Source organism: Protobothrops mucrosquamatus, unplaced genomic scaffold (genome assembly GCF_001527695.2).
Source record: "Protobothrops mucrosquamatus isolate PMUCROS unplaced genomic scaffold, P.Mucros_1.0 scaffold21, whole genome shotgun sequence".
Lineage (NCBI taxonomy): Eukaryota > Metazoa > Chordata > Lepidosauria > Squamata > Viperidae > Protobothrops > Protobothrops mucrosquamatus.
Window position 1 is genome coordinate 1,176,883 of NW_015386406.1, and position 18,965 is coordinate 1,195,847.

The 18,965-nt window shown below is 35.4% G+C and overlaps 1 protein-coding gene across 1 annotated transcript in view; it reads left to right on the forward strand.

The window, feature by feature from the left end:
* Positions 1–237: 237 nt before the first annotated feature.
* Positions 238–18,965, forward strand: part of HDAC9 (histone deacetylase 9) — a 237,649-nt gene continuing 218,921 nt past the window's right edge. The window contains exons 1-5 of the mRNA XM_015810790.1: positions 238–423; positions 1,706–1,853; positions 3,735–3,861; positions 4,625–4,746; positions 17,326–17,457. Coding sequence (XP_015666276.1) covers positions 253–423; positions 1,706–1,853; positions 3,735–3,861; positions 4,625–4,746; positions 17,326–17,457 — 700 coding nt within the window. The 5' untranslated portion in view covers positions 238–252. The remainder of the gene's footprint in view (positions 424–1,705; positions 1,854–3,734; positions 3,862–4,624; positions 4,747–17,325; positions 17,458–18,965) is intronic.

Sequence of the window (18,965 nt, forward strand, 5' to 3'; positions counted from 1 at the left end):
TAGTATCAAAATTTACTTTGGAAAGTTAAAAGGCTCTATTGATGGTATTCTCCAGTCTTACAGTCTTATCAAGAGGCCACAGAAGGACAACAACTGTTTAGTAGAGAGGAAGCAAAATCTTCATTTCATATATGCATAAAATTTAAATCTACTTCCCAACTTTTTTTTTCTTTTGCATTAGTGGATGTGAAATCAGAAATTCCTCTTGGATTAGAACAAGTCAGACCATTAGATTTGCGAACCGATATCAGGATGATGGCACCCATGATGGATCCCTTGATGCAGGAAAAGCAATTACAACAGGAATTAATCCTGATTCAACATCAGCAGCAGATTCAGAAACAGCTTTTGATAGCAGAATTTCAGAAACAGCATGAGAACCTGACACGACAGCACCAAGCACAGATTCAAGAGCACATAAAGGTAGCAGATTTTCTTACCTTTCAAAGTGAATCTGGAGGGGGAGGGGTTGGTTACTGTAGACATTGAATAGCAGTGATTGAGTTATTTCTCTTGTATATCAACATGGTACAGTATGTGATGAAAGTTTATATTAGTCCCTCGTTCTGCCATGTCTATCTGACTCTCACTTGATGCAGATATGCATGTAAGAGTAGCTATTTGCAATTACAGAGAAACAAGCTATTGGAAGACTAAGTAAAGTCAGCAAATTTGAGAGCACATTTGCCTCTCATAACGTATCAGGGTTAATTTTAGATATGAAAAATTTCCTTTGTTTAGAATGTAATGAACAAATTCAATTGGCAATATAGCAAACGAGAAAAAAAACAGCAAATGTTAAAGGTCCAGTTGTTTGAAAACTAACCTACTAGGAAAGCACTATACAATAAATATTTTAAGAGTGATTCAATTTTTAAGAGATTCAATCAGAACCTTAATAAAAAAGAAAATGTTGGCTGTCAACTGTCTGAATTTATTTTTAGTTAAGACTGATATCCTTTATATAAAAATAGCATTCTAAAATTTGTTAAACAATTGAGCATAAACAAGAATATCTAGCCATAATTTTTCTTGAAATAAATGGAACGAATTAGCTATCATTAGGAAATTATGATTTCTAGATGACCACTAGATGGTACCAAACAAATTCAAGAACAGAGTAATTCTTTGCTGCCATCTAGTAGTAATCCATATTGTTTTAGTTCAGATGGAGTAAACTTAATTATTGATAATCTAGTTTCTTTACTTTCAGAGGAATTATTTTTATCTAGAACAGAACATTTATTTAATTTATTATAAATAGTTTCATTCACATTTGTAAAGTTCATGCTTTCCAATTAATTAGAACATGATAATTATTTGGTTTTTGCATTTCATGACCTTTATAATTCAGAAATAGATTAATCTATAAAAATAAATTATATACATTTATTGCAAAAAGGAAAGCAGAAAATAGAATAGTGTGTTCAAAAACCTTGCACTTATTTCATGTGATCTTTTAATGAAAATATTTACAAATCAATGTCAAAATGGAGTAGAATAGAATTGTATTTTCTAACATTTTAAATATTATAGCACAGATTTCTCCAAATGTATGGATCAGCTTCCAGAATTGTAGCTGTAGCTATTCTACCTTGCGAATTCTAAGAGCTACTTTTTTATATTCACACAGTTGTGAAGTCCTTATTATGACCAATGCTACCATACAAATTGCACTTTCTCATGACTTTGTCTTTTTTACAAGTTACAAAAGGAACTCTTAGCCATTAAGCATCAACAGGAACTTCTTGAAAAAGAACAGAAACTTGAACAGCAGAGGCAAGAACAGGAATTAGAGAGACATCGCAGGGAGCAACGTCCACCAATCAAAAGCCGAGAAAGAAGCCGAGAAAGTAAGATCTGTTCAATCAGGCTAAAAGAGGACATTTAAGTTTTGTACACCTCTCCCACCAATCTTCATTATCCCTCTTTATAAAAATATGGCCTGACAATAATATTCTATACAGATTGCGTATATAATTCTCTAAAAATATATAATAATCCTATTTAAGTTCTATTTTATTGTATGTGCACATAAATACGGAAGTATACTCTGCACAGATTAGAGAGGACATGAAATATTCCTTCTATTGTTTCAGTTCCATAATTTGGATCTTTTGGCTTTTAATAATGTTTTTTTAATAATGTTTCTGTGGTTTTAAGGCAAATAAAATCTAAAAGAAAGACATTATTGGAATATGATACTCACTAGGGGGAGATAGATGCATATAAGTCTGCTCACAAAGGGAATGGAAGTAAAGGCCAAATATTTCAGTATTTCACAATGCTACTTATAGAAGGAAACAAATTATAACATCAAATGCCTTCAGTTTCCCTCTGGAATTTCTCCTTGATAATGTATTGTGTGCCAATATTGAGAAAAATTGATAATTTTATTGCATTCTTTCTATATGCTTTCCTTTTAGAGGGCAATTGTATAAATTTAGCAGTAGCATAATATTGTGTTGGATTTTGAAAGAAGATTCTTCTTCTGCTACTTCACTTACAATAATAAAACACATCTTACAGAGTATGCCCTCTTTTTGTTTATACTAAGCTTATAATAACATATACTTCATACTTTCATTTGTTGTGACTGTAGCAGTATTAGTCAGCTTAATGCATGCTTATTGCTCTTTAATATAAAGAATTAGACTTTGAAAGTAATGATACATGAAACCATTCTTTGGTCTCTATTAGGAATTTGGTCCATAATCAGTACATTATATATAGCATTTCCACAAAAATATTAGTTATGAACATTGCACAGTTCATCAGTTGCAAACTAAAATTGTTTAAAATCATACTTCTATAGGCATTACAGGAAAACTATATAAGAAAATAGTCTGGAGTTTCATTCTAGAGTAGTCAATCATCTTGCTCTAGAGTTTAAAGCAAGGGTAGGAAATAGTTATGGTGGAGATATCATGTTTTTAAAAATATTTTTAGCTTCTCAGGGTGCTTCCAGTGATGCCATTTAAGGGAGGAGACTAAAACTTTGCATATATTTTACATGGTGGGAATTGAATGTGGAAATAGCTGCAGTTTGCCTCACAGATGGAAATAGGTTGTGATGAGGCCAAATATTGTCATCTGGCAATAGGTTGCCTCCTCTGATTTAAATAATCAAGAGATCAGTTATGGTTAAAAAGAAAAAGGCAATAGCTGCATAAAATAATTCCTGTTGGGAATGCTTCCTTTAATGCTAGAAAACATCTGCATTCATCACTGTTCAGATCACAAAACCAAGAGTGAACCCATATCTGATGTTGCTTATTTGTTAGATTTATATAATGTCTTCTTCAGGGGGGTTCAGGATGGAATACACAGTTCTTTTCTCTCAGTTTTTTCCCCAACAACAGCTGTGTAAGTGATGACTAAGACTGTCTGATCTAAAATCAGCCCTTGAGGTACCATGGTTGAAACCAGATTTAAATTTGGGATTCCTTAGTCTTAGTCCATTTCCATTAAGTATTACATCACACTGGTTTTATTTTCCTTTATTGTATTACTTGGTTTCAGTGAAGCTAAAAGATACGCTATACAATTTTAATCTACTTTGTTCCTCTTGCCATTATTTTATTTCTTTTGTTCTGCCATAGTAATTGCTCATATTAATTACTCATAATTAGTTTTTTTAGATACTTATTTGGATTACAATCAAAACTAGAAAGCTGCAATGGAATGCTTGGGCACATATGAATGGAATTATAAACAAATGCTATATGTTTTAGGAGCAGTCGCCAGTCCTGAAGTGAAGCAAAAACTTCAAGAGTTCCTGCTGAGTAAATCAGTAGCAAAAGATTCGCTCTCTAATGGAAAGAATCATTCCACTAGCCGGCGCCCCAAGCTCTGGCACACGTATGTTTATCCTTTTGTATCTTATTGGTATCTAATAAAAAGACTATTCTTCATCAGGAATAAAGTGAATTTTACCATATACTATTCAGTATAAAAGAGGGAGGAGGTACTGCATCTTCCTTACTTTTCCCTTCTATGCCACATAAACCAGCCTCTCTTTTTTTAATTAAATTCAGATGTGTCCTATGAATACAGTACTTTTGATATAAAAGTCAACTACCAGTCCCATTAGTTTCCTTTAATTCTCTTGAATTAAGATGGAATAATTATGTTCTATCAATACAGTGGCATTTTTTGTCTAAATGGAAATTATTTTGTATGTTTTTAAGGAAAACTTTCATGATGATATTAGTGATGATGATGATGATTGTAGTCAATGTACAGGGGCTAATAGTTTAGCAAGTATTATCATAAATTGTCTGTTCACAGAAGGAAGGGGGGCAAGGACCCCCCTTGTGGGGCAAGGACCAAAGCAAAAGGCTGCCACTCCCTCTAGAGGGTATTACTCCTGCTGCTAAAATTTAAAAGGGTTTTAGATATCTGCCCTTTTCATGCAAGCTTTGATTTTAAAAAGTCAAAACAATAAAATTAAAATCAAGTAGGAGGAACTCCCTTTTTCCAGAAGATGTATCTCCAGACCTATATCTCCTGAATTATTGAAAGATGCAGGTCTCTGGACATTTTGAGGATATGATGCAGCAAAATCTAATCTAATTTGTAGATTCATAAGCAATACTAATCAATAATAACTACTTTTCTATAGGGCTGCCCATCATACCTCATTGGATCAAGCTTCTCCTCCCCTTTGTGGGACATCTCCTTCATATAAATACACATTGCCAGGGGCAAAAGATGTCAAAGATGACTTTCCACTCCGCAAAACTGGTGAGCATATTAAAATGATTTTAAATGCCAATTTAATTCTATAACCAAATGAATTTTCATCTAATCATAATATATTAATATGTAATATTTGATTTGGGTTTAGCTAAAACATAATTATATATGATATATGGGAATCTTGTTTTCCATTTTCATAACAGTTGCTGATTATGATTACATGGGTGGACGAGGTTATGATGATGATGATGAGGAGGAGGAGGATAGTGGTGATGGAGGAGGAGGAGAATGGTGATGATATTTTATCCAACATTTAAAATAGATATTTTAGTGAGGTCAAGGCAACAAAGAAGCCTCCTATTTTTCCCACAACAGTAATCCTATGAGGTCAGATGGACTGAGAAAGTATGAATGGCATAAAGTTATCCAATTGGCTTTCATACCTAAGAGGTCTAGAATTCTTGTCCATTACTACCTCTCACTCTGCATTATTCTTTTGCAAATACTATAGCCAATGATTGATTGAAAAACGTATTACAGTTGAAACATCTTGGTGTTTAAGACTTTAAAGAGGCTTTGCAATAGAGTAGCTGGATGGGTCTAAATAATTCAATGTGTTATGTTAAAAAAAACCCTACTAAATTTTAAATTAATAGTTTCAAGCATAGATTGAACCGTAGAAAGCATGAGGCCCCTATATGCTTCAAAATAATGAAAAAAATGCTTTGAACAGCACCTCTCTGCTATTAATTAAAGCAATGTTTCAGCATAAACTTGAAAAAAGTATGTTTTGGTTTTCAGAAGTCAGCTCATTAAAGCAATTCCTAAAGTATGGGGGTCTTTTTTCAAGCTGATGTGTAAGTCTGAAAAAGGAAGTGGCTGCTTTAATGAAAAGCAGAGAAGTGCCATTCTTTCATAAGTGCAAGGTCCAAAGGATTTAAAAATTATTTCTGAAAGAAATGTCATGTCCATGGATATTTCAATTTTCTAAAGAATATTTTTTCGAGTAGATTTATGAACTGTTCAGTTAATAAGTCTAATATCCAAATTAAATAGCTGTTTTGAAATTCTATTTCAAACTCTGTTTTTAACAATATTGTATATATACAAAAATATTAAAAACTAAAAGGATTTCCTAAAAGCTACTTTTATTATCTTTTCCCTTATTTCAATATAGTGATCCTTTAAAATGTTAGATATGTGTGTGTGCGTGCGTGCGTATGTGTGTGTGTGTGATTTGCTTTCCCATTTTAAAAAGCTCCTTTGAAAGGCATTATCAATATTTAAGAGGTATAACAGTGTTGATTGGTAAAGTTAAACATTTTCAAATATTTTAACAGTATTGTTCTGTATTGCAGCTGTTAATACTCTTACAGCTCCATGGGGGTTTCAAAATATTCTTTAATTCAATTCTCATTGTCTATATATGAGCTACAGCATAATTAAAAACAGATGTTTTCTATACATTATTCCAAATATTTGGGCACACCACACGTTAGCTGCAGAGAGACTACACAACTATAGATTCTTTTTAAAAACCCAGGGGTGAGAGAAAAGAAGAATGAACTCATTTTATTTCTTTTTTTTAAATCTGTAATCAATGCAGTTGTGTGCAGAATGTTAGCATAGTAACTACTTTTTAAAGAAAATAATGTTTTTTCCATCACAGTTTTATCATTTGGTTGCCATTCTACATAGATTTTGTTTAAATAATACGCACTAATACCTAATTGGAGAGGGACTAATTTCAGCCCTCAGCAACATATTCACATTCAGCTTCTAATAAGTACTTGACAGTTTTAGAGGAAAAACAACCGGAACTGGGATGACACAAGTGAAATGACCCTAAACTGATCAGGGTGGCTACAGGGCATCCCTTAGGCAAAGGGGACATTCTGGAGCCTACTGCATCCTCATGGGACCATTCCTGACAAAGCTGTTCCATGAAACATTCACAGAGTAAGGGCGAAAGAGAGAAGCAGGTTCTTTTTTGGCAAATGTTTGACCTTTGTCACAAGAGTGAATTTTTTCCTCTTTATCCTTTTCTTTGAGTTATGAATGGTGAGTGTCACTTGTTTTGGATTTAACCAATCAGTATAGGCTTTTCATCTAATTTTGAAGAAGTTGCTTCATCAGCATTAGGCTTTGTTTTGTCTGAGAAAACAAGGAATCTCTGTTCTTACCTCTAACTATGTATCTCAAATTACATGTTTACGAATTCAAAACAGAATATATGAGTTAAAATGTCTATTACTGTATTTAAAAAGTTTGGTTATTGATTCTCTTCCTTGTTTTGTACAATTGCCAATTGAAACCAAGGAGGCAAAATTGATAGTTTGCAAATGTTGCCTGCATTTGAAGTGTTTGTACAGATAGAAAAAAAAGTTCTATTATATAGCTGAATTGAAAGATAGGGAATCATCTTGGGGAAATAAGTAATCTCCAGACTATTTCTAAATAAACCGAAGCTTAGTTGTAACAAATAGATTCTATGAATACAAGAAAAATCAATAGGTACCAGGTAACTCCATATTTGAAGGTAATGAGGGCAGACAGTAGTGAGATTACAGAATATATATGTAGAGCAGGGCTGTCAAACTGGCGGCCTGTGAGCCGGATGCATTATGTGCAGGCCATGCCCATCCCAGCTCCACACAGGCAAAGAAACATTATGATACATCATGATACGTCACATGACGCGATCAGGTTTGACACCCGTGATGTTGAGGAGAAGGATGAATCACTGGACAAAACAAGTTGATGAAATTCAAATTATCCCCAATATGACATCAGATTTTTCAAAAATTCTTTTTTCAAAATTTCAATATTGCATCAAAGCCAGCTTTCAGCTGTAAAATAGTATGTGAGTTCTGCTGCTTTATCATTTATAAAAGTTCACTTATTGAACTTTTATAAATTGATTACTGATTACACTAGTCTACAAGGAGAAAGTCTCAGAAATGAAAGTAGCTTAATTTTACCAGAATTAGGTCACTAATAAAAAGAAAATTAAGTTCTGAATATTAATTGGCTCCAGTTTCTAAGATATAGCTTCAGGTCAAAATTGCATCAAAATAATTCAAAATTATGAGGGGGATGTGTGATTATGCTCCGTAACGTTTCTGCAAAATGTGATACAGAAATGAGAATGGTGCCACACCAATCATTATAAATTTATCTTTTTATTAATACCAATAACATAACTTTCCATTCATTTATTGGTTTTTCATGTAACATTTTCATGCTTTTTGCATGAAAAACTGACAAGCTCTAACATCAGATTACAAGGTTCCACTCTTGTAATCTGGAGCCCAGTAGCTCTGCCTTACTCTTAGGCCATTGATGGCGAACCTTTTAGAAACCGAGTGCCCAAACTGTAACCCAAAACCCACTTATTTATCGCTGGGTGCCAGGTGGGCGTGGCCCATTGGGTGGGTGTGGCTATGGTGGTCATGGCAGACTGGGTGGGTGTTGCCAAGGTGGGTGTGGTCATCTCGATGTTGCTCATGGGAAGGGATGCCTGTGGGGGCTGGGTAGGGTTGAGAGAGATCCAGGGGGTCTCTGGCAAGTGGGGCGGTAGGCAGGAGGCTCGTCCTGTGGGGTGAGACCAGGCGAGACAGGGTGGAGGTGCTATTGTTGCAGGGCAAGGCGAGGCAGGGGCCAGGGCGGCTGCTGCCTGACACCATCGGCCCCCACACACAGAGGCCAGAGAGCGCATGGGGGCCGACAGTGTCCGTCAGCAGCCACAGCCTGTCGGCCCCTTGACTGGCGCACTCTGGGGCTCCGCAGCCCACTGCCAGCAGTTCAGAGAAGCCACCTCTGAGCTGGATGGCCGGCCGACAGCTGAGGAGGCGATGCAGTGGGTCATGCCTGGGAAAAGGAGAGCATGCGAGCCAGGAGGGACAGACAGGGGGGAGGAAAACCAGCCGTGCTGGGATGCATCTGGCCACATGGGATCTCGGCAAGTTAGCGGGGGTCTGGTTGAAGAGGGACGGTTGCCATCTCTGGGGCATGGCACGCATGCCCACAGAGAGGGCTCTGAGTGCCGCCTCTGGCACGCGTGCCATAGGTTCGCCACCACTGTCTTAGGCAATTCCAAATCCCTGACCAGACCATTTAGTTCACTTTGTGAAATTAGATGTGGTTCAGGAGGAGCATACAGGGGGCTAAAGTTTGGTTTCCCTGACATCGACAGCCCCTGATCAGGTGCATTCTGTTCATTATCTTTATGATCATCTAAGTCTAGAGAGTAGGATTCTGGTGGATCTAGAATTGGCAAGTCCTCACCAAGGGGTCCAGGATGCTGTGGGGATTGAATGTTTGGATATTCCATGGTCCACTATTTCTTTCTTGAGATCCCTTTTGCAATTGACAGAACCATGTGAAAAGAACAAGCACTACTATGATTGGTGGGTTCCCTGCACACCATTGGAATTGCAAAAGGCATGGACTTTTTCTTGTTGTTTAGCCAATGACGCAGATAAGTTACACATTTAATGCAACAAATAATGAGGGGCCAAACTCTAGTCCTGATCCACTATTTTGCATCCAAATATAGGTGGTATGCCTTTTTTACCACTGCCTGCTGAACTTTTGAGGTGCAAATGCAACCTCATCACAAATATAGCAGAAGTTATCTGCATTGTTTACACAGTTTTGTGGCATCTTGGCTTCTGACGGAAAATATCACACAACTGTTCCTTGGAAATGTTAGGCAATAACACTTTCACAAGCCACCAAATGTAACTGTATGATGCGTAAATCTGACCAAGAAAAAATGAACCTTGCAATAAAAGAATAATAAATTACAGTTAGGTAATAATCTTTAAAGTGAAGATAAATTTATACACTTCCATGTGGTACCATTTTTACTGTTCTACCATACTTTGTCAAGAAGTTACAAGGCATTATGATAATTAGACACCTCCCTCCTTTGTAGGCAAATATACTCGCCTGTGTATAAATTTTTATTGTAAAATATCTTGAAAACTTTAGCCAACCAGCACCTTTATCACCTGTTTTCTAATTCATCTAATCAAAATATGTAAGAATTAACACATTTTATCTCGGAGGTAAATAATTTCCCAAAATTTGTAGACCAGTGTTTATTGATTATAACTTTTTATAAGATTTTTTTTTATTTTATAAGTCAGTAATACAAATAAATTAGGACAACTGTCTCCAATTTGGTACTCTCTAGCCATGCTGTCAGACAGTTTTATGAGTTGTCTATGCATATCTGGAGTGATTCAGATAGACAACATGATGAAGGACAAACTGCAATCTGAAATTGATGTTAAAATGATAGGTATATTGAAAGTGATATAGTGATATTAAAAGGTTTTTTTTTGTTCAAGTACCTTGTGAAGTATTTCAGAGTTGAAAATCAAATGTATAGATTTCTATAGAGCAGTGATGGCGAACCTTTTAGAGACCTAGTGCCCAAACTGCAACCCAAAACCCACTTATGCATCGTCGGGTGCCAGGTGGCTGTGGCCCATTGGGTGGGCGTGGCTGCAGTGGTAATGGCAGACTGGGTGGGACTAAAAAGTTCAATCAATCAATTCCAACTTTGCAAGACCTCTTTTTCCCCATGAGAAGTTGAAATTGACTGATTGAACCTTTTTTTTTTTTTTTGCACATGGCGGCAGAGGCCTAAAGCGAAAAGGTTTTATAAAACCCATTTGAAGGCGTAGGACTGGGGTGATGGCGCACGTGCCGACAGAGAGGGCTCTGAGTGCCGCCTCTGGCACCCATGACATAGGTTCGCCACCACTGCTATAGAGTCTTTCTGCAGGAATGAAGGCAAAGTCCTTCTACAATTGCAACTGCCTTAGTTGGATGCTTGTACTATATTTAGTTGTTGTTTCATATCAAGCAGACCCCTCCTTTATTTATCATATCACTCACCTTATAAAAAAAACACCTGAAAATATTTGGCTCCACACAGTTGTGAAGTTGCTGGCATATTTAAACATTTTCTTCCCTTTTTAGGAAGCCACAGAGTCTGACAGTCTGATAAAGTAATAGGATAGATCTATAGTAACAAAAATGGATAAGGAGGAAATCCTATAGAGCCCCATAAGAATAAAGCAGATCCTATTTGCTACTGTAAGAAATTGTACATGGAATAGCATTTCTGGTCTATATAGTACAAACTCTCATCTTAGATGAGAGTACAAAGCTCTCCCTCTTCGTCATGGCTATATATCAAGACTTCTAAAACAGACCGTGTTGGTTATTGATAAAGGATCTTTTCCAAGCTATGGAAAGGTTTATATTAAATATGTGCTCAAACTCACAATTATTATTAAGGATTCATTCTGACAAGTGACTTGACTTGGCTGAAGCCAAGTAAGTACGTTGGAGCTCCTTTTGAATAATGGCACTAGTTTTATAGTCTTTCTTGATTTTCTCATGGGAAAGTAATATAAATGAGAGTGATTCCTCCCAGTTGGCTTTCAGTGTTAGCAATGCAAATCATGCTGAAATTGTACATAATTCTCTTCCAAAGGAAAGGAAATAGCTTTTCAATAGTTTTCCTCAGTGTCCTATTGACTTATGGTGGTACACAATTAAGTCTGTAAAATTACTCTACCAGATGGAAGTTTATTCTATGCATGAAGCTAATTAAGTCAAACTTATTTAATAATTCAGATTACAAAATCCAAATCATAAAGTAGTTTTATCTTAATTAAATTCTGTAGGGAGACAAAAACAGATTAACATTGTTACTTTTGTCTTAATATTTATAGATATTCATTTGTTCCAAGCAGTTCAAATTATCATACATGGTTCTTCCCATGTTATCCCCACAACAATCCTAGAAGATAGGCTACTTTGAATAATGATTTACTTAATGTTAACACGGACCTTCCTGGCTGAAAAGGGATTTAAATCTTGATTTCCTAAAATAATTGTGCAAATAACATATTATTTTCATAAGATACAGACAACAATTTATTTATTCATTCATTTGTAGATGTTTCATCCTAATCTTTTCTGTATACATAAATTGGAAGTAGAGATGCTCTGGAAGAGAAAATTGCAATCATAACAAATGTTGATGGACAACACTAATGCAATAGATTCCAAGGAAGGAAGGAACACATTTCAAAAAGGAGGACAAGACAAGAGTCAGCACAGTCTGGAGCTGGATCATGTTAAGAGAAAGAGCTTTAGAAGAGTCATTCCCAGGCTATATCTGTTAGGGTAGTATAGGTTTAATCTGGCAAGATTCTGTCTATATGGTGTAAGCAAATAAAGAATTGAACTTTAGCTGGATTGTTTTATGTTGCTCCTGACAAATTCTGGCTTTCCCCAGACATGGTAAGGAAGCTTCACCCACTTAACTTACCCTTTTATAACCCTTAGAAACATACTCCTCAAAGTGAAAGGAAATATCCATCAACAAAATAATACTCATGCATTCTCTTTTTTTTTTTTCAAGCTTAATGTTCCTACATGGCAGATCACAATTTGATGTGTTGATGAGGTCATGGCAGTTCAGAGCAATTTTGTAAGAGCAGGATTATCTCTTGAAATTAAATTAATAAACTGCTAAAATGTCAATTAAATAACAGGTAATATTAATGATTAAAATAAATGATAAAAGCAAAGGTTAAAATGTAAGCTGATACATTGAAACTCTAAAATACCCAGGGATTGAATTTTAAAGTCTAGAAAGCTCAGTGCTGAATTATTATGAAACAAGTTCATGGATATTTAAATGCTGTTAAGTATTGAAATTCATGCAGCAAGAGGCATTCGGTGAAATAACCTGGATCTCTGCAGAGTAATAATGACCAGGATTTTGTTTTTTGCCTAGAAATCAATTGGTTATCAACACACTACTTTAAGCAGGAATATAATATAGCTTCTTTACCTTGTTCTTAAGACAAATCTAACTGCTGACTTTCATACCAACTGGAGTTTTTTGTCTGGACAGAAAAGCAGTCCCATGTAAAAAATACATTAAGTATATAATGAGTACAAGCAAATGCATCACAATGTCATGGTCATTATATTTATTTGTTTGCTTATCTTGCCAGGTGATTAGACTCAAAACAATTTACTTATTGTATTATTTTTCATTATTGCAATTGAAACAAAAATATTTATTACTATCAAAAGATCTTAAACCACAGATAATAAGCAAATTCAACTGCCGCCTCATTGCCTCCCCAGGAATGATGAAAGAATTTAGTCTTTGTTGCCTTTCTAAAAGGTAGGAGAATGAGGTCTCTCCAAACATTAGATGCCAGACTTTCCACAGGACTAGAACAGGGTTGGAAAATGCTTGCTTCTTCTCTTCCATATTTCTAGTTTCCTGAAGATGGGAATGTAGAGCAACTCCTGAGTAGGCCACACTAAATGGGAAAATTCTATTCAGACCAGATGGTACTGGAGGAAATGTGAACTCAGTGTGCTGTTTTATATGTGAAAAATAACATTCGAATTTGACCTGGAAAAAGTACCCAACACAGTGCCAACAAGAGTGAGGTAAACCAACTAAATGGCTCTAACCCATTAACAGTTGGTTACTGTATTCTGTACTGAAGATGACTTGGAATTTTCCAAGTCATCTTCCAAGACAGTCCCAATTTTCCTTAAGAAACCCACATATTTTAGATTTTTATCTTCTGGAGTCAAACTATATTTTTTAGGAAAGGTGGTGGTCTTGCAACTACAGAGATTTCTGGAGATGATGGATTATCTATTGCCATATTAGTTGAGATTCTATGGCTATGGTTGCTCTGCTAGATTATCTCTGGCAAAGCTGAAATGGAGAAGTGTGACTGTCCTGGTTTTGTTGAACTTTTGGCCATGGTATATGGACCTCTTTCAGGGTTGGAAATGTGGGACATTGTTTTACAGTAGTTATTCTTCCTGAATAGCCAACAGCAAACAGTATGTATCTGGAGAAACAAGAAGTGTCTGGGAAGAGGTCACATGCTCAGATTTTCTATTATTAAGGTTGCCCTGCTATTCAACATTTACATGAAGCTGCTGGATTAGGCGGTTAATTGATACAGATTGAGGTAACATCAGTATGCTGAAGATATCAAGGTCCACACCTACACTGAACACTAATAGGCTGGAATAGTTGTGAATCCAAAGGACTTATCAATCTGAATATGTTCCATCTGTACAGTAAGTTATGTGGAGAATCAAGGAGATCATCTTGAGGAAAGGTAGTGTTTGGAAGAGATTCAGGTAGGATCCTCCTGATTCATTTAGATATAAATGGTGCAGAATGCGTGGGTAGTAAATAATACTGGATATATAGCAAATGTAACACCATTACTAAGTGAGCTGCAAAGGCTGTGTTTCTGGGTGCAATTCAAGGTGCTGGTTATCATCTTTAAAACCCTACATGGTTTGAAATTATGTTACCTGAGGAACCATCTTTATCCACCCAATTCAATCCAGAAGATTGGACATGCAGCAGATCAGCCAGAGAGTTAACTGGTGGGAACTAAAAGATGGTCTTTCTCTGCCATAGATCCTACTTTGTGGAATATTCTTCCACTGGAGATTATAATGGTCCCAGCTCTTTAGCCTTTCATAAGACTTTAAAAAATTGTATATGTATGTAGGCCTAGAATGTGTTAGGGGCTCCACTTCTTGGCTTTCCTATTAATTGCTTATAACTCAGCTGTTACATGTATTTATTTTTATAATAATTTATTATTTTTAATTGTTTTATGATTTTAGAATTGTAAGTCACCTAGAGTCATTAGACTGAGATGGGTGGCTATAGAAATTGAATAATGGAATAAATAAGGTAAAAGGGAGAGGAGGTACAGCACAATAAGTCTTGCAAGATTGATGTCAGCCCTTTGGGATAAAGCACATCAGGATATCAAATTCTTATAAGCCTAGAACTATACTTTATTGAGATAATATAGTAACTGAATTTTGCAACTCTGATTGTGTTTCCCCTCCACCTCTTATATTACATTGAATACTTTTTGTTTGTCAGAACTTAAGGAATCTTTTAGCTTGAATAGAATAGAATAGAATAGAATAGAATAGAATAGAATAGAATAGAATAGAATAGAATAGAATAGAATAGAATAGAATAGAATAGAGCTGGAAGGGACCTTGGCGGTCTTCTAGTCCAGCCCCCTGCTCAAGCAGGAGAACCTATACCGTCTCAGATAGGTGAATGTCTAGTCTCTTCTTAAAAATCTCCAGTAATGGAGCACCCACGATTTCTGGAGGTAAGCTGTTCCACTGGTTGATTGTCCTTACTGTCAGAAAGTTTCTCCTTAATTCCAGGTTGCTTCTCTCTTTGATCAGTTTCCAATCATTGTTTCTTGCCCTTCCCTCTGGTGTTTTGGTGAACAACCTGGCCCCCTCTGCCTTGTGGCAGCCTCTCAGATACTGGAACACTGCTATCATGTCTCCCCTATTTCTTCTTTTTTTTAGACCAGCCAAACCCAAGTCCCATAACCATTCTTCGTATATTGTAGTCTCCAGACCTTTGATCATCTTTGTTACTCTTCTCTGATTTTTTTCCAACTCTCAACATCTTTTTTGTGATATGGTGACCAAAGCTGACTGCAGTATTCCAGGTGTGGTCTTACTAGAGTTTTATAAAGCGGTACTAATACTTGGATTCTATGCCTCTGCTTATACAACCCAGGATTGTATTAGTTTTTTTGGTTGCTGCTGCACACTGCTGGCTCATAATCAAGCGATCGTCCACTAGGACTCAAAGTCCCTTTCACAGTTACTGTTTTTAAGCCAGGTCTCGCCCAATATTCTTATTCCCTTCAAGGTCATCCTGGTTTTCTACATGTTAGAGTTGTCTACTCTATGGAGCTGATTCACAATCTTGAGTTTCTCCTGGACTCAAACTTCTTCTTGAATAGTAGGTGGAAGGACAGCCTTCACATAATTATAGCTTATGCAGCACTTTTGTCTTTTCCTGAATTAGGATGCATTGCACATAATCATAAAATAGATAAAAATAGATAAAAACAAATAAAACACATAATACAAACTGAAAACACATGAAAGCTGAACTTCATAAAAATAACTATCAACTATCATGTCAGGAAATGGACTTACCGCTTTTGGAGCACCAGGCCTAGGCACAAATCCCAGGTTCTTAGCACCTTGTGAAAGGCCAGCAGGGTCAGAGCTAACCTAATCTGGGAATGACGTTCCACATATGAGTGCCACTCTTGTTTTTCTTCCTTTAACATTGGAGGTTTGCAACTTCCTTGAAGTCCATTGAAGGAGGTTTACACTTTTACAGATTGTAGCCACCTGTATAGTTATACGTGGCTCTAGATTTACCCAATCTACTCCTAGAGCTGCATTGTTTGCCAATTAATTTTGGAGTGAATTCAGAGTTTGGTTATTATTTTTCAAGCTCTCCATTGTTTGGGACCTCAATGTCCTCAAAAGTATCTTCTCAGACTGTCATCACTAAATCTGCCAATCCAGTAAACAGGGAGAGAAGACATGTTGTAGGTCCCATCTCTGAAGGAATTCTACCCACAGGGACCTTTAATCAAACTTTCTCAGTGGTGGTCTCCTTTTCTGAATCAGCTTGACCCTGCAAAACCAAATCAACTTTTTCTACAAGGCTGTTAGAATATGGCTCTTTGACAGAACAATAGGGGATGATAAGACAGAATCTGTCCTTGGTGGAGGACATTGTTAGAATGGGTAGGTTAAGTTATGATTATAATGTTTAAGTTTATGTATATGATTATAATGTTAAATTATTTTGCTGATGATTATACAGTATATAGCTCAGAGTCTGTAGGAATGGAGTATCACTGAAATAGAAAAATAAATATATATATTTACTTTTTTTAAAAAAAAACATACATATATTAGGTTTATCCTGTTTTTTGTTGTTCAGTTGTGATAATTGCCATGAACAAGATCTATTCTTTAAATATACTTTTTCACTTAACTATAATAGTAAAACAACATCAGTGCATTTCACAGGGCATTTGAGAAATGAGTAAAGTAAAATAAATAAATAGTTTTGAACAATATTTTGTATCAGCGTTTGAGTTTCCAGATTTTAAATTCCATTTTCCCTCAGCCCTATCTAAATGGCAAATGTGAGAGATGAAGGGAATTGCAAGTAATAATATTAAAAATACCACGTTAACCACATTTGTTTTATATAAATGTGTAGAATTCATAAATCAAACTCTACTATTTATGATTTAAAAAGATGATTAGGAGTCCAAGAAGCCAACGTTTTTGCAGAAGAACAAGCTAATCATGACTTGTTTGCATTTTGCTGGTGGTTTATTCTTTTAAAATTGGTATTTGTAGATTTATTGAGGCTTCAGCAGAAAACAATAACAAACCAGAAATAAGATGAGTAAATACAAACTAAGTGAATTATCATTCATTGCATTAAGCCATATATGTAAAAAGATAACATAAATCATTGTTTCAAATAGTGGTTCAGACATTTATATGTGAACCTACTATTATTTAATAAGTTACATAAGCTTGTTCAATGGCCATGTTGTTAAGTTGGAGGTTGTAGACAAACTATGCAAACCTGGAAAGGCAACAGATCCAAAAGGAAGCTTGCAGGTTTGTAATCCGTAATGATAGATTTTGTGATCTTATTCTCAGCCTCCGAACCCAATTTGAAAGTTCGCTCCAAGTTAAAACAAAAAGTAACAGAAAGAAGAAGAAGCCCTTTACTCAGAAGGAAGGATGGAACAGTGGTCTGCTCATTCAAGAAAAGATTATTTGAGATGACAGGTAATGAACTAGAAATATCATTTCTAATTATTATTATAGTTTATTACATAGTCAGCCAAATATCCAGACTGGATTTGGCATTTTTATTCACCTGTTAAGTTCTTCCCAAGGACTTAGGATAGGCAGATGTTGACGTTAAAGATATTATCTCAGAATATAAGTTTTTCCAAATAAAGCTGCCTTTTGCAATTGACTGATGATGATTTTGTCAATCCAGTGGTATTCATGTGGTGCTCCAGTTGTCTTGGGATTTCACTCAAAGGTATTGGTACTACCTTTCTTTTGCCACAGTCATTCTATTTCTATTTGCAGATCTTTGTATTTTGTTATCTTCTCCAGTTCTTTCTCTTCTATTCTGCTTTGTCCAGCTATTGCCATATTCACTATCCAGACTTTTTTTGTCTTTCTTATTGACAGTTGTTAAGTCTGAGTGTTATGTGGCAGGTGCCTGACTATTTGAATTCTAAAGTTCTGAAGCAATTTAGCTTCTTCGTTTTCTTTGACTTTCTCTATTTCATGGTCCTACTAGTTCTTATTATATTATATTATTTCTGCTACTGGTTTCTTTTAATAAGGATCATTATTTGGAAGATACCTTTAAAATTAGAGTAAATCCTAGGAATTGTACACTTTTGAAAAATGATTTAGAAAAGTTATTCACAAGAAATGTTTTATATCTTATGTAAAGATGAACCATGGTACCTTCAGCTATGTTAGATTCCATGCAAAGATTGTGATACTAAAGTCACTTTAATTAATGGTTTATTTTTAAAAATAGCATCTTTATTTTATAATTTGTGAAAAAGATCAGATTCTTTTAATGAATAGCAGAGAGGTACCATGTTTGTGCTTGCACTAGATCTAAAGCAATTCTCAATAATTTCAGTCACAGCCTTAGTAAATAACTAATTTAAAGAAACCAAATGATATTGTGTGTCTTTTGGTTATTAGCATCAAGATTATTTTTGAAGACAGTACTTATGAGCCATCTGTTTATTTACTTTTTATTTAAAAAACGGCATTTTATGTTTGCATGATGAATAGTATATATAATCATACCATTCTACATTGATGTGTGTGTGTGTGTGGTGTGTGTGTGTGGTGTGTGTGTGTGTGGATAGATAGATAGATAGATAGATAGATAGATAGATAGATAGATAGATAGATAGATAGATAGATAGATAGATAGATAGATAGATAGATTCTTTTGATCAGCTCATAAAATATATTTTCTTTGTCTACATTAAAAGTTTTAATAGGCTCTTTAATCTATTTTTCAACAGTGGTATATTGTTTTACCTTACCATGTAATCTTAAAACAGCAGAACTTTTTTATAGTAAAACAAAGTATGATAAAATCATTAAGATACTATATTAAGGTTTTGAAGATTCCAGTTTTTCCCTTAGAATTCACTGACTGAACTGCAAATGAGGTATTGTTTTTTATTAGTTGCTCATATAAAGGCCAGTTCACAACTGAGTCCTCCAGGGGTTTATCCAAACAGCCT